At 37.9% G+C, this 14,039-nt stretch overlaps 1 protein-coding gene across 1 annotated transcript; it reads right to left on the bottom strand.

The window, feature by feature from the left end:
• Nucleotides 1–12,323: 12,323 nt before the first annotated feature.
• On the bottom strand, nucleotides 12,324–13,321 carry LOC140788504 (uncharacterized). Its single transcript, XM_073137765.1, has 3 exons — nucleotides 13,225–13,321; nucleotides 13,064–13,155; nucleotides 12,324–12,890 (listed from the first exon to the last, which is right to left on the bottom strand). The coding sequence occupies exons 1-3, from the start codon at nucleotides 13,319–13,321 to the stop codon at nucleotides 12,324–12,326; spliced, it is 756 nt and encodes a 251-aa protein (XP_072993866.1).
• Between the last annotated feature and the right edge of the window lie 718 nt (nucleotides 13,322–14,039).

Below are 14,039 nucleotides of genomic sequence, written 5' to 3'. Positions count from 1 at the left end.
ACGTTGTACATACAAAATAGGTGAAGCATGCGAGCCACTGGTGTCAGCTTCGCATGCGGCATCATGTTTCCCTTCCAACGTTCCCCTTTGATCAATACAGCGCAAGCATATTCATCAACATCAGGAAGTGGAGCAGACGTGGGGTACTGGAACTCACCATCAGGAAGACGAAGTTTAGCGCGAATAACATTTGAGTCCAAGTATACAGACACCCCACGAACAGTAGAACGAATATAGTGTTCTAAAACTGTGGCATTACAAAAAAATTCTCGAACAACTTCCACATAAGCAGTCCCGCTCATCCGACACATCGATAACCATCCTCACTCAGTAAATATCTGTTCTATCCCCAAAGTAGAAAAATTGGAAATGACCACGGGTCGTTCACAGATAACTAGACGGGTCCCAAAATTATGTTTGTACCGCCCGACAGCCGTTGAATTAGAAAACTTTGGAGCCGAAGTAGGTAACGGTGGCGACCTAGGTTTCTTGGAAACTACAGCTTTTCTAGGCATTCTTGAGAAAGAAACAAGATGTAAGATTCAATACATGCCCAAAGCAAACAAAAAGAGAGCAAGAAATAAAAAAAATCCAAGAAACCATGAAGGCCCTAAATGAAATCCATCATCCACTTAAAAATGCTAAGATATCACGTTCAATCACACAAGAAACATCAAGATAGTAACTTTAATGTGATCAAAACTCAAAAACGCACGAAATCAATCAAGATCAAGAGACTTAATTAAATAAAAAATAGGAAAATTGATGGATGATCATACCTCGCAAAAGTGAATAAAAACTCAGAAATTCGGCCGAAAGATGCTAGATCCGGAGGAGAACGACCCTTTAAAAGGGCTTGTAGTGAGAAATTTGATGAAAAATACCAAGATCTTGAAGATTTGAGAGGGAGAAAATGAAGGGTTTCTAGGGTTTGGAAGATGGAAGATGAAAACCCTTGGTTCGGACGCAATACATAAAGAATACTCGAGTGCGTTCGAACGCACCAGTCTGCGCGTTCGAACGCGCCAGTCACCGCGTTCGAACTCAAAAATTTGCGTTCGAACGCCCCCTTTTTTTTAAATAAAAAATCAAAGAAAAAAAATCAAAAAATCGTTTTGGAGATGCACCTCTAAAAATTCAAAATAGATTCAAGACATAGAATATGACAATCGAATGATATAAGTCATACACAAATCAATCAAATCATCAAAAGCATATTATAATCAATTCTAATGCATCACTCAAAATTAAATTAATCTTGATTGATCATAACAATATACATATGCAATGTGAGCATAGATAACATGAAATATTCTTCTTAAATAAACTTTCCTATTTAAACAATGATACACCATAGTAGTCAAACCGACTTAGTATTTAAATTTGCACTTTTCGACTTATTCTCCATAACCGAATAGGAATTTTTCCTGTATTATTTTTTTATATATAAACCATATAGGTGCAATGATAGCTTTCACACATGAGTAGGTAGCCCTTTTCTTGTAGTACATATCAACCAATATGCAAGAAGATATTCACAAATATCAAAGAATTTTATTTAATTTGCAAGCAATGTACTGAGTCAAACTGGACTCTAAATAAGATGGTTTTCACACAAACTCATTGCAGCCCTTTTCATTGATCTTTTATGAACGCATTTGTGATGACTAAGCATGAGGTCAAACTGTGCAAATCAACGTCAATAGTGAGCTATTTAAAAAAAAATTCATGATGTCATGCTCACTCAAGAATATACACACGTTATGAGTGCATTAATTTCAGTATAATTATCATAGAAGTCGAGAGAGTGAATAAATTAGAAATGATACAATATACTACAAGATGACAAAATTGACTATAATAACTCATAATCAAGAGAAAAATTATATTTATATGTTAAGAGTATATTATTGAATCTAGGAGTGCATCAAATTTTTTTTTTATATGACAAAAACTCTCGACAAATCTGAAACTAATAGCACTCATGTACGCGAGTGTTGAACAGGATTTTTCGATATATTAATAGCACTCATGTTGTCACATTAAAGCACCATAGTATCTTGTTCAATGTCGTAATCTTTGACCATTTGTTTCATCCATAGTAACTGAGAACAACAACTTCCCGCTGCAATGTACTCGGCCTCCGTAGTAGATAAAGATATCGAGTTTTGTTTCTTACTGTGCCAAGCAACCAGATTGTTTCCAATATAAAAACATCCACCTGAGGTACTTTTTCTATCATCACATGAACCTGCCAAATCAGAATTCGTGTATCCAGATATGATAGCTCCTGAGTCATACGTAAACCAGATACCTAAGTCAACTGTGCTACCGACATATTTTATAATACATTTCACAGCAAACAAATGTGTCTCCTTAGGTTCAGACTGAAACCTAGCACACACACCGACACTAAATGCAATGTCAGGTCTACTAGCAGTTAAGTACAAAAGACTACCAATCATGCTCCTATACAGTGTCTAATCGACACTTTTTCCTGTAATATCCTTACCTAGTTTGGTAGTTGTACTCATAGGAGTTCTAACATGTTTTGCATTTTCTAAACCGAATTTAGTCACAAGATCTTTAGCATACTTGGTTTGAGCGATAAATATCCCTCTTTCCAACCGAGTAATTTCAAGTCCCAAAAGAAACTTCAACTCACCCATCATGCTCATCTCAAAATGACTATACATAAGATCTGCAAACTCCTTAGCTAATGATCGACTCGTTGCCCTGAAGACAATGTCATCCACATATATTTGTGCCACAACTAAACTCTTGTTTGACCGTCTAATGAATAATGTCTTGTCCACTCCCCCTCGAGTGAACCATCCACTAAAAAAGTGGTCAACTTCTCATACTAAGCTCTTGGAGCTTGTTTTTGATCTTCAAACCCTTTCGGTTGTTCTACATAAACATCTTCATTCAGAGTACCATTCGAGAAAGCACTTTTCACATCCATTTGAAATAATTTAAATTTTAAGTGACAAACAATAGCAAGCAGTATATGAATAGATTCTAATCTAGCAATAGGAGCAAATATCTCATCAAAATCTATACCCTCAACCTGAGTATATTCCTGTGCTATGAGTCTAGCTTTATTTCGAACTATATTGCCATGTTCATCACTTTTATTCTTGTAAATCCATTTCGTTCTAATGACGTTCACATTCTTAGGTCTAGGAACTAAATACCAAACATCATTCCTAGAAAATTGTTCTAATTCCTCATGCATAGCATTAACCTAAGAATCGTGTAACAATGCTTCCTTCACATTTTTAGGTTCAAAAGAAGATGTATAACAAGTAAATGATACCTCACTTTGGATTTGTTGTCTTGTCTTAATTGGTTCATTTACGTCTCCGATCACTTTTGACAGTGGGTGATCTGATTTCACTCTGGCAGATGGTTCCGGTATGTTGCAGTCATCTTTGTTCATTTCAACTTTGTCCTCGCCTTGATTCTCAATTTCTAGATCAAGCTGCTTTCCTATTTCTTCGTCATATGTATCTGCAGAAACAGAAATAGGAGTAGCATCAGTTAAATCAGTAGTGAATTCATCTATCATAACATTAGCAGATTCCATAACCGTAAAAGTGTCAAGATTAAATACTCTATAGGCTCTGCTATTATTCGAATACCCTAAGAAGATATGCCTTCGTTACTTCTAGTGTCAAATTTAGTCAAATATTCTTGATCACGCAAGATATAGCATTTACTACCAAAAACTTGAAAATATTTAACACTATGTTTCTTAACTTTCCAGATTTCATATGCAGTCAATTTTGTACTTGGTCTTAGATAAACACGATTTATCACATGTACCGCTATATTGACCGCCTCTGCCCAAAACCTTTGAGGAACCTTTTTAGCATGAAGCATAACCCTAGCCATTTTCTGCACAACTCGGTTCTTTCTTTCCACAATCCCGTTCTGTTGTGGAGTTATAGGAGCTGAAAATTCATGTTGAATACTAAGAGAATCGCAAAATATGGAAAAATTTTCATTTTCAAATTCTCTACCATGATCAGAAAGAATCCTAACTAGGGTAATAGATTTTTCATTCTGCAATTTTAAGCATAGTGATTTAAAAACTTCAAAGGTTTCAGACTTCTCACGTAGAAAGGTAACCCAGGTATATCTGGAGTAATCATCGACCATTAAGAATATATAGCATTTACCTCCAAGACTTTTCATTTTTGTTGGACCCATCAAGTCCATGTGAACTAATTGGAGCACACGGTCGGTGGTAGCTGCATTTACATTCTTTTGTGAAATCCTAGTTTGTTTTCCAATTTGACACGAACCGCACACTCTTTTTGAAATTTCTTTCATCTTAGGTATTCCTCTTACCACTTCTTGTTTGGATAGAGTAAATAATTCCTTGTGATTCACATGTCTAAGACGTTGATGCTAAAGATCTGCAATGTCAAAAGAGGCACTGTTACATTTCAGTTTATGTGACGTTCCAACAACATAACAATTATCAGATGTTCTAGATCCATAACATATAACATTACCACCATGATCTAGAATAGTACAATCATTTTTGGAGAATTTTACCATATAATCTTCATCACAAAATTGACTGATACTCAGAAGATTTGCTTTTTAGCCCTTAACATAAAGAACATTTTTAAGAATAGGAACCCCCGGAGAACTTACCTTTCCTTTACCTATTACCTTGGATGAATTACCATCTCCGAATGTCACAACTCCCCCTTCATGTTTTTTAGATTAGAAAATAACGACTTGTCACCCGACATATGTCTTGAACAGCCACTGTCTAAATACCACAAATCAGAATTTAAAGCTTTTAAAGCTGTATGCACAACATAACATTTCAAATCACTTTTCTTGACCCATATGGCCTTTGTTTTTATCCCATAAATAAAAGCAGTTCTATGTTTTTGCAAAAATTTGCAATGAGGTCGAATATGCCCTAGAATGCCGCAATGATAGCATGTCGGAACAAACCATTTTCTACTCACCTTTTGTCGAGGAGTGTGACTAAAGTTTACCTTTGGTGCCGTCGACGATTCACCAGTTTGTAGATTCACTTTCAGTTTAGAAGTATTCATCCAGGATTGCTTTGTAAATGCGGTTGATGACTTCAGATATTCTTCCTTTTGTATACCTGTAGAAACGAAGACAATTTTATTATTATTTGAATTACTAGTGTATCCGACACCATACCTGTCTTTTCCAAAGATCTGAGCCTTTAGGATCTCGTCAAGTTTGTTATTTCCTTTTAGAAATGTCACTTCCTTATTCAGTCGCTCTAGTTCAATTTCATCAGCCTTTATTTTATTTTTTGCATTGTCAAGTTGTTCAGAAAGGTTTTTGACACGTTCAAGTTCCAATTTGTACTTCTCCTCAAATTGAATTCTTTCAAGTTCGATTACTTTGAGTCGTTGATGTAGTCTAAGATTGCTTTTCTTGAGTTTAAACGACTCTAGGTACAGGTCATTATATGTCTTTTGTATTTCAGATTCATCTTCTTCAGCTGGTAACATATCCAGATCATCTGTACTATCAGTATCAACAACTGAATCAATTTTAAGTAGAGAAGAGTCAAAAGCAACAAAGTTTTCTTCGTCTTTTTCAGAATCATCATCAGATTCATCTGAGTCATCCTAAGTGACTTTCATAGCTTTACCCTTCTTCTTAAGGCGATTAGGGCATTCTTGAGCTATGTGTCCAAAACCAGAACATTCAAAACATCGAACTTTATTTTCAGAATTCTTATTTTTTTGTTTGACATCGTTGTTCCTCACACCTGTGTTTGAACTCGCAGTATTCTTCTTTTTCACAAATTCTTTGCTTTTCTCAAGTTTTTCAGCATTCAACTTATTTGGCTTCCGAAAGAATTTATTGAACTTTTTGACGAACATGGCCAACATCTCAACATCTAAATCACTTTCATCATCAGACTCCTCTATACTTTGTTCAACTGTGGATAGGGCAATCCCTTTGGACTTCCTCGGTTTTGAAAGGCTGGACTCAAATGTTTGTAGATTTCCTACCAATTGTTAAACTTTCATAGAATCGATGTCCTTATTTTCCTCAATAACTGTAACTTTCGCCTGAAACCTCTCTGGAAGAGACCTAAGGATCTCATGGATAATTCTATTTTCAGGAATTTTCTCTTCTAGGTTGAAACTAGAGTTGACTATATCACTCAGCTTTGCATAAAACTCATCAAATGTCTCATTCTCCTCCATACGTAGAGTTTCAAAACTAGTAGTCAACCTCTGAAGTTTAGAAAGTTTTACAGCCATAGTTCCTTCGTGAGTAGTTTCTAAGATCGTCCAAGCTTCTTTTGCTATTTCACAAGTAGAGATTCTTCTAAATTCTTCCGAGGAAACATAACTAAAAATTGCATTTATTGCCTTTCTATTCCATCCAACTTTTTCATAGTCTGACCTATCTCATGACTCTATCGGTTTATCAGCAAGTTTATCATCCACAATGTACATTGGTGGACTCCAACCGTTCACAACTGCAAACCATACTCATTCATCTATAGACTTCAAGTAAGCTCTTATCCTAGCTTTCCAATATACATAATTTGATCCATCTAGGATAGGCGGTCTAATAGATGATGGTCCATCTCTATGAAAATCCATGCCTATCTGATCTCTCTCAAAGGTGAGAGAACCTGCTCTGATACCAATTGAAAAAACACTAGACACAAGTATGTATCTAAATACTAGGCAATGATATCACTCGTTCGCTTAAGTAAAACTCCGCAGAAATATTAAGAACGAAAGCAGAGATGAACGCCAAGATTTTAACGTGGAAAAACCCAAACGGGAAAAAACAACGGATCCAAACTCGGATCAAAACCAATCACTAGAATAGTAGTAGTTACAAGACTGACTCACAAAACAACCCGTCGATCCAAACGACTTTGTTCCTCTCAGTCTTACTCGCTAGAACCCACGATTCACTGCTTCTCGTGATTGAAGTCCAACCCTCGAGATTGATCTTTCGTCTAGATAGCCCTTAAGACGAAAGATTAAGTTTTGTAGATGAGTGGAACCTTGATAGTTGAAGAACTGATGTAGCCTCAAGAAGTCTCTTTCAATAATGCTTCTTCAACCACCCTCAAGATAGGGCATCACAATCCTTATATATGATCTCTAAGATAGAGCCAAATTCAAGTCTTATCCGTACTCACGAAAGTCCAATTTTATCAAACTTCGTTGGTGCGTTCGAACGCGGCCCGGGTGCATTCAAACGGCATGACTTGAACTCAGGTGCGTTCGAACGGGCCCGAGTGCGTTCGAACGTGACAACTTGAATTCTTCAGGTTGCGTTCGAACGCGTTTGTGAACGCAGCTCTCGGTCTGTCTGAACGTAGTACCCGTGTTCAAACGTGTTTGTGAACGCGGCTCTCTATTTGTGTGAACGCAGTACCCGCGTTCGAACGCGTTTGTGAACGTGGCTCTCTGTCTGTGTGAACGCAGTGCCCACGTTCGAATGCGTTTGTGAACGCGGCTCTATGTCTGTGTGAACACAGATTCCGCGTTCGAACGCATTTGTGAACGCGGTGTGAACTCGACGACTTTTCTCCATTAATCTTGCAATTCTTCAAACCAGAGATATTCTAGACTTGTGTAAAGCTCATATACATGAAAATAATACACTTAGAATATTTTATATACAATTGCCAACAAATAAAAACCTAACAGTTTACCGATCAAATAAGGCCTCCACTTTGTCACCGTATGTAGAATTGCCAACATCTCTCTCTCATTGGTCGATAATTGCTGAGATTTTTGTGATAAAGCCTTGCTAAGAAAGGTTCTGGGAAATCCTCCTTGCATTAATATATCTCCTACGCCAAATCTCGATGCATCACATTCCACAACGAACTCTTTGGTGAAGTCTAGTAGAGCTAGAAAGGGCGCTGTTGTCATTGCTGTTTTTAGTTTTTTAAAAGCTGTAGTGGCTTCATCCGTCCATCTAAAAGAGTCATTCTTCAATAAAGAAGTGAAAGAGCAGCAATCTTGCCATACCCGACGATGAAGCGACGATAATATTCAGTTAGCCCCAAAAATCCTCGCAATCCTATGGTAGTAGTAGGTATCTTTTGAGGATTCGCCGCTACACCTTCTGCTAAGATGATGTGACCTAAATATTCCACTTCTGGTATTCCCCATAGGCACTTGGACTTCTTAATCTTCAACTAGTTTTGCTTCAACAAGTTTAGCACATCCTCCAAATGTCGCCAATACTCTAATTAAGTCCTGTTGTACACCAAAATATCGTCAAAGAATACCAAGACATACCTTCACAGTAGAGGCCGAAAAATATTATTCATGAGACCTTGAAAAGTAGATAGAGTATTGGTAAGACCAAAGGGCATCACCCGGAACTCGTAGTGCCCGTCCGGAGTTCGAAATACAGTTTTATGCACATCGCCAAGTGAACTCTAATTTGATGATACTCGGCCCTCAAGTCAAGCTTGTTGAATATAGTCACTCTTGCAAGTTCGTCCAAAAGCTCCTCTATGACCGGAATGGGATACTGATCCTTGACGGTGACAGTGTTTAGTGCCCGGTAGTCGACACAACTCATTTTCGCTGCCATCTTGAGGGCCTTATGCTTTTGCTCCATCCTCATGGCCTTCTCTAAGGCCTCCTCAAAAGTGGTAGGATAGAGAGCACGAACATCTGCCTGGATCTCCTCTTGTAGCCCTAAAATGAATGTGCTCACAACGCCTACTAACTCTTTCAAATTCTGCTTGGTACTCCAATATGGTCGTCCTCTGAACCATCTTGCTTAATGTGACAACAAAATCTTCATATGTCACTATCCCTAATCTGCGAGTAATCCTCCTACAAATGCAATGCCGTTCTTTGGAGGTGAAAGCTTGCCATTTGGACCTTTGTATCCTCCATTGTCCCTTAGCAATCAAAGTATTGCTCCACTTGAAACACCTAATGTGTTGGATCACCGCCTTAGAATTTTAGAAAGTCCAAGCGTGCGGTTCTCCCCCGAATAGTATTATCGGGTTCGCGAAACATCTTTGGTTTAGGTCTAAACCTTTGTGCATGTTGATCTCCTTCTCTAAATCCTCGAGCTCACCCATCACCATCTCTGAAGGGATCAACTTCATCCTCAAAGTTCCAATCCTCCTCATCAACGAAGTGCACCGGCCGCACGCCTCTCAAGTTCCACCACCGCCAGTTTTGGGTTTTGTATCGGAGGTGGGGAATGATGTGTAGGCATATATAAAACAGGATCATTGACACTAACATGTCACACCTGGACCTGTGGGGTATCGGTTCGGTGTGGCCCCATTGCTGGTCCTTCTTGAGGCACCAATCTTCGTCGAGGAGATGATGACGTCGAATGGTTCATGACATATTCCTTTAAAGCCTACATTACATCAACTCTATGCAACAATGTTTGGAACATGCCCCTAAGTTCATTCGCCAAGCCCATGTTCACACCCATGGACGTTGGTTGACTCGGTCCTACCGTGGTCGCTCCAAAGGAATTGGCCTCACAGTTAGGGTTATCGTGGATTGAGTCTTCCCTTGTCGGTGTGTTCTCCATTTATCTCCTTGTTGATGCCATCTTCCTTATTTCCACTATTAATGAAGGTCTGAGATTCGCGTGACTTTGATACCACTTATAGGGTTCTACGGTACTAGATTGATAGGCTCTGATACCAATGATAAGTTTCTATGATACCAAATTGATAGGCTTTAATACTAATGATAGTGTCTACGGTACCAAATTGATATGCTCTGATACTAATTATAGGCTATGAAATGATCCATTCAAGATCTGAATTTATTGCAGTAAGCAGTCCGTACAACCGAGAAAAAATATTCACTAAATATTCTTCCATAGTTAAAAAATTACGAAACCAAGTGGAATCGATCTGTAGCTCCCTGATCTACGTTTTTTTTTGTATTTACGCTCTTCGCAGATTCGAATTGAAACTAGGACGAAAACACAATATATTGCGGATGATGGTGGTGGTGACGGGTGTAGTGGATGTTAGGATTATGGATGATAATGGAGATGAGGGTGGATGGGTGATGTTGTTTAAGGAATAAAGATGAAGGGGAAGAAGTGGTTGAGATCCCAAAGAAGGGGGGAGAACTCGATAGACGACGGAGATTAGAAGTTAGGAGAGACATTGCCAACGGTAAAGGTGGTAAGTTGGTGAAGAGGGATGAGGGAGATTAGGGTAGAGAGAAGATAGAGCGGCAAGAAACTAATATTTCAATAGCATTCTAATTTTGGCTGCCATCCACACCTTTATAGATGGTAGCCAACAAGCCAAAGTTCTAGTGGACTCCCGCCAATCGTGTTCGAACGTGCCCGATCGCGTTCGAATGCACAAAAAGCGTTATCTATCGATGCGAACGCGATGCAAGTGTTTGAACTCGGCTTTCGAACGGACCCGACCGGGTTTGAACCGCATTTTGCCTTCTCTATTTTTGCGAACCTTATGCAGGCGTTCGAATGGGACCCCTTCTGCATTTGAACGCGACCCCTTCCGCGTTCGAACGTGAGCTACAGAAAATTTATTTTAATAAAAATAAACAACTAATGTAATAAGAAAAGACTATGACAAGGTAAATCACCCACCTTGGCTCCCATGGGTACATTAAGATGTTTGTGGAGGCTTCTTAGTGCTCTTTTGTTTTTTTACAATTCTCTTTCTTCTCCACCTTGTGTTTTCATGCACTCCTTTTCCTTTAGAAGATTCTTCACCCTAAGATAAATAATTATACACCTTAGTTAAAAGTTGCAAAGGATAATGTAACAACCCAATCTTAAAAAAAAATTTAATTATGGGCACGACGCGATCAGCCACACTATGGTCGGCCTCGTGCCCATGCAAGCTGCTCATGCAGCTTGCATGGTGGGGCGCCACGCGCCCGCGGTCGCTGCCGTAGCCAGCTAGCTGCGGCGGGCCCCGACCCCGACGCCGCTACTAGTCCAGCATGGTGGATGATATTCAGAGTTGAGACGGATGATTGTGATAGTGAGAGATATGTGGATTATATCTGGCTCTGACATATACAATTATCTAGTGGTTGGCATGCATCATGCATCATCATTGATGTGACTAGTATCATTGGATCATAATTGTTATACATGATATGTTATTATATTCAGTGATGTTATTTGGTAATTTTATCTTGTGATATATTTTCTTTGGTCGATGATATAATATGCTCATTCATGAGAATTGATTTCATTCATATATATATCATTGATGATACATATATACATGTTCATACATGGCATCATGCTGCTTTCTGATTCATATTATTCAGTATATAATTTACTCTCTGTTTGGTATCACTGATTCGAGGTAAGATCTATTCACTAAGCCTTTTGCTCATGACTCTTCTTATTTCTTTTCTAACCCCCACAGATAATATGGTACGCGATACCGACTCGAGATATTCTGAGGAGATATTTTAGAAAGATGAGGTGAGCTATAGACGCGAGATGGTATAAAAGATAGTTTAATCAGATATTGAGTTGTACAATTATTTTATATTTGTACTTCATTATGTAAACGATAATTTGTATAATACAAGTCAGATTATAGTGTACTCTTGTATTAGTTGTTTAGTTGTATCTTGATGGTTTTTTGTGGCATGTGTGGGTCCTGCCAGATTAATCAGTGATCTAGTGTATATTATTGTGGACTTGGATATTCACATGTTAACAGGTTTATTTGGTTGATAGTATATTTTATTTGGTGTTGGATTATGTGAGAATGTATATGTTAGCAGGTAGTATTTGAGGATGTCATGATTGTATGTGCACAGGAGAGTATGTCCGTGACAGGCCCCGCCCGACCTGTCGCTTGCGCTGCGCGTGCCGTGTGGGCGCGTGGGCGTGCACGTGCCCGTGCCGTGCGGGGGCATTACAGATAATAAGGTAATTAATTAAAAAAATCACTATCACTTATAATGTGGAAAAACTAGGTGTTGATCTGCGAGTTGATCCGCATGTCCTAGAATTGTGACGAATCTGTTTGCAAGTATTGCACTTTAGTGAGGCAATTTGTCTCCTAGCTAGGTAGGGTTTTCTTGGCTTATCTTCAGCTCTTCTTCTATTTTTCTTGGGCGTACCAGGCTGTCTTTTATAATGTGGAGGTTGTATAGGATCACAATTGGTATGCATCCAAGCTGTTTGATCAAGGATTGAATAAATAATGTGATTATATGTCTTGATAAATGTGTCCTTATGGTAGTACTCAATGACAAAGTTCTCTAGCTGTCTTTTATCTGCAAATATTGCTGCAATGCCATGTGCACATGGAACACCAATTAGGTCCCCAACTTACATGTACATTTCATCTCTAATAACTTAACAATTTTAGTCTTAAATCTGCTGGTAAGCTCAAAGATGTTGTTGCCTGCATATAATGGTTCATATTTTCTTGCTTCCACCTTTCTTTGTTCTAATTTTTTTAAAATCTTGGGACAAATATTTTTTTTGTAGTTAACTCTCAATTGCATCCTCTCCTGATATCTAGTCATCAACTGCCCTCTAATTCCCTCCACCATTGTGATGATTGGTTTATCCCTGACATCTTTTAAGAAGACATTGGATGCCTCACTCATGTTATTCACAATTCTATCACTTTTACTTCTAGAGCTTTGTTTGGACTTGGCCCAACAAGCAAGGTTTTCTTTCATTAACCAGTTATAGGCTTCTTGGTTGTGAGATTTCAACTCATCCATTTTTTCTTGAAATTCATATGCTATGTAGGCCGATGCAGTTGCCCACATCATATTTTTGTATTGTTTTCCTTTGAATATCTTTACAAAGTTTGCATACAAATGTCTAGCATAATATCTGTGCTCTACTCCAAGTATTAGCTCTTCAAAAGTCTGTATAAGACCTTGCAATAATAGATAGAAAAATATTAAATTCTTAATTCTTATTAGATAGAAATAAATAATTGATTGTACAAAGTATACCTTTTGTCTATGTGAGATAAAAAATCCACCCTTTATCCTTAGGCTTTCCAATCATAATGCAAGGTTCGCAAAAATGTCCTTGCATTCTTCAAAAACCATGTCCAACTATCCTTGCATTCCGCTTCAGCTACTTGTATAGCTAATGGATACATTTGATTGTTCCCATCCATCCCTACTGCATGCAACAGTTACCCATCATATGATCCTTTCAAGTGACAAACATCTAACCCAATTATGGGTCTACATCTATCCAAAAATCTTCTAAATTGTGCATCATACATAGTGAAAAGCCATCTGAACACTGGCTGCACATCCAAAGTAGGCCTATCTACTTGTAACATGGCCCTACTTCTAGGAGTCTGTTTTCTTAATATTTCACAATAATCTCATAACTTAGCATATTGCTTTATATGACTTCCTTTTATATTCTGCAAAGCCTTTTTCTTTGCTCTATAAACTTGCATTCTTGATACATTTAACATCTATTCTCTCCCAACTGCCTTCTTCATAGAATTAACTTTCCAATCTAGATTGCCAATTAGTTGTTCCATATATTTTTTAGAAAGCCATGAACTTGTTGCTGCTGCATTTTTATAGACTCTTCCTCATGAATAAGACCTTTTGAGACTTTTAATTTGATAAGTGGAGCTATATGCTAATGGGGATGTATGTGATGCGATTCGGACTAGATCGGATCACCTCGAAAGACATTGGGCTTAATAGATCAAGTCTAGTTATCTTATTTATTATTCTTATGTGGTCTACTCAAAGTCTTAGTATGTTAGGATTTTATTTAATTAGCAAAATTCAGCTTTGTATAATTTTGGAAAAATATTCACAGAATATTCTACAGATATTTGAATAATATCAAACTAGTGGATAAGATCGCCAACCTCTAGATATATAGCTATGGTATTCAGAACTTCTCCAGATTCGAAATCTTTCTATGGCGAAACGAAGGGTTAATCCGAGAAAATAAGGAAGACTGGTTTAGTTAAATTTGTTTTAGACTTTTTGATTTAATCTCTATAAATAGGGCTTTATGGCTTATATCTTAGA

The sequence above is a fragment of the Typha latifolia genome, chromosome 5 (assembly GCF_019914945.1).
Source record: "Typha latifolia isolate L0001 chromosome 5, TyphaL0001v2, whole genome shotgun sequence".
Classification (NCBI taxonomy): Eukaryota; Viridiplantae; Streptophyta; class Magnoliopsida; order Poales; family Typhaceae; genus Typha; species Typha latifolia.
This window is presented reverse-complemented; position numbering and strand designations above follow the sequence as displayed.

Coding starts and splice junctions, on each gene's coding strand:
- LOC140788504 (XM_073137765.1), bottom strand. CDS start 13,321: ATGTTACAAGTAGATAGGCCTACTTTGGATGTGCAGCCAGTGTTCAGA. Junction 13,156..13,224: donor TAGAAGATTTTTGGATAGAT/GTAGACCCATAA, acceptor TGTTGCATGCAG/TAGGGATGGATGGGAACAAT. Junction 12,891..13,063: donor GGACATGGTTTTTGAAGAAT/GCAAGGACATTT, acceptor GGTCTTATACAG/ACTTTTGAAGAGCTAATACT.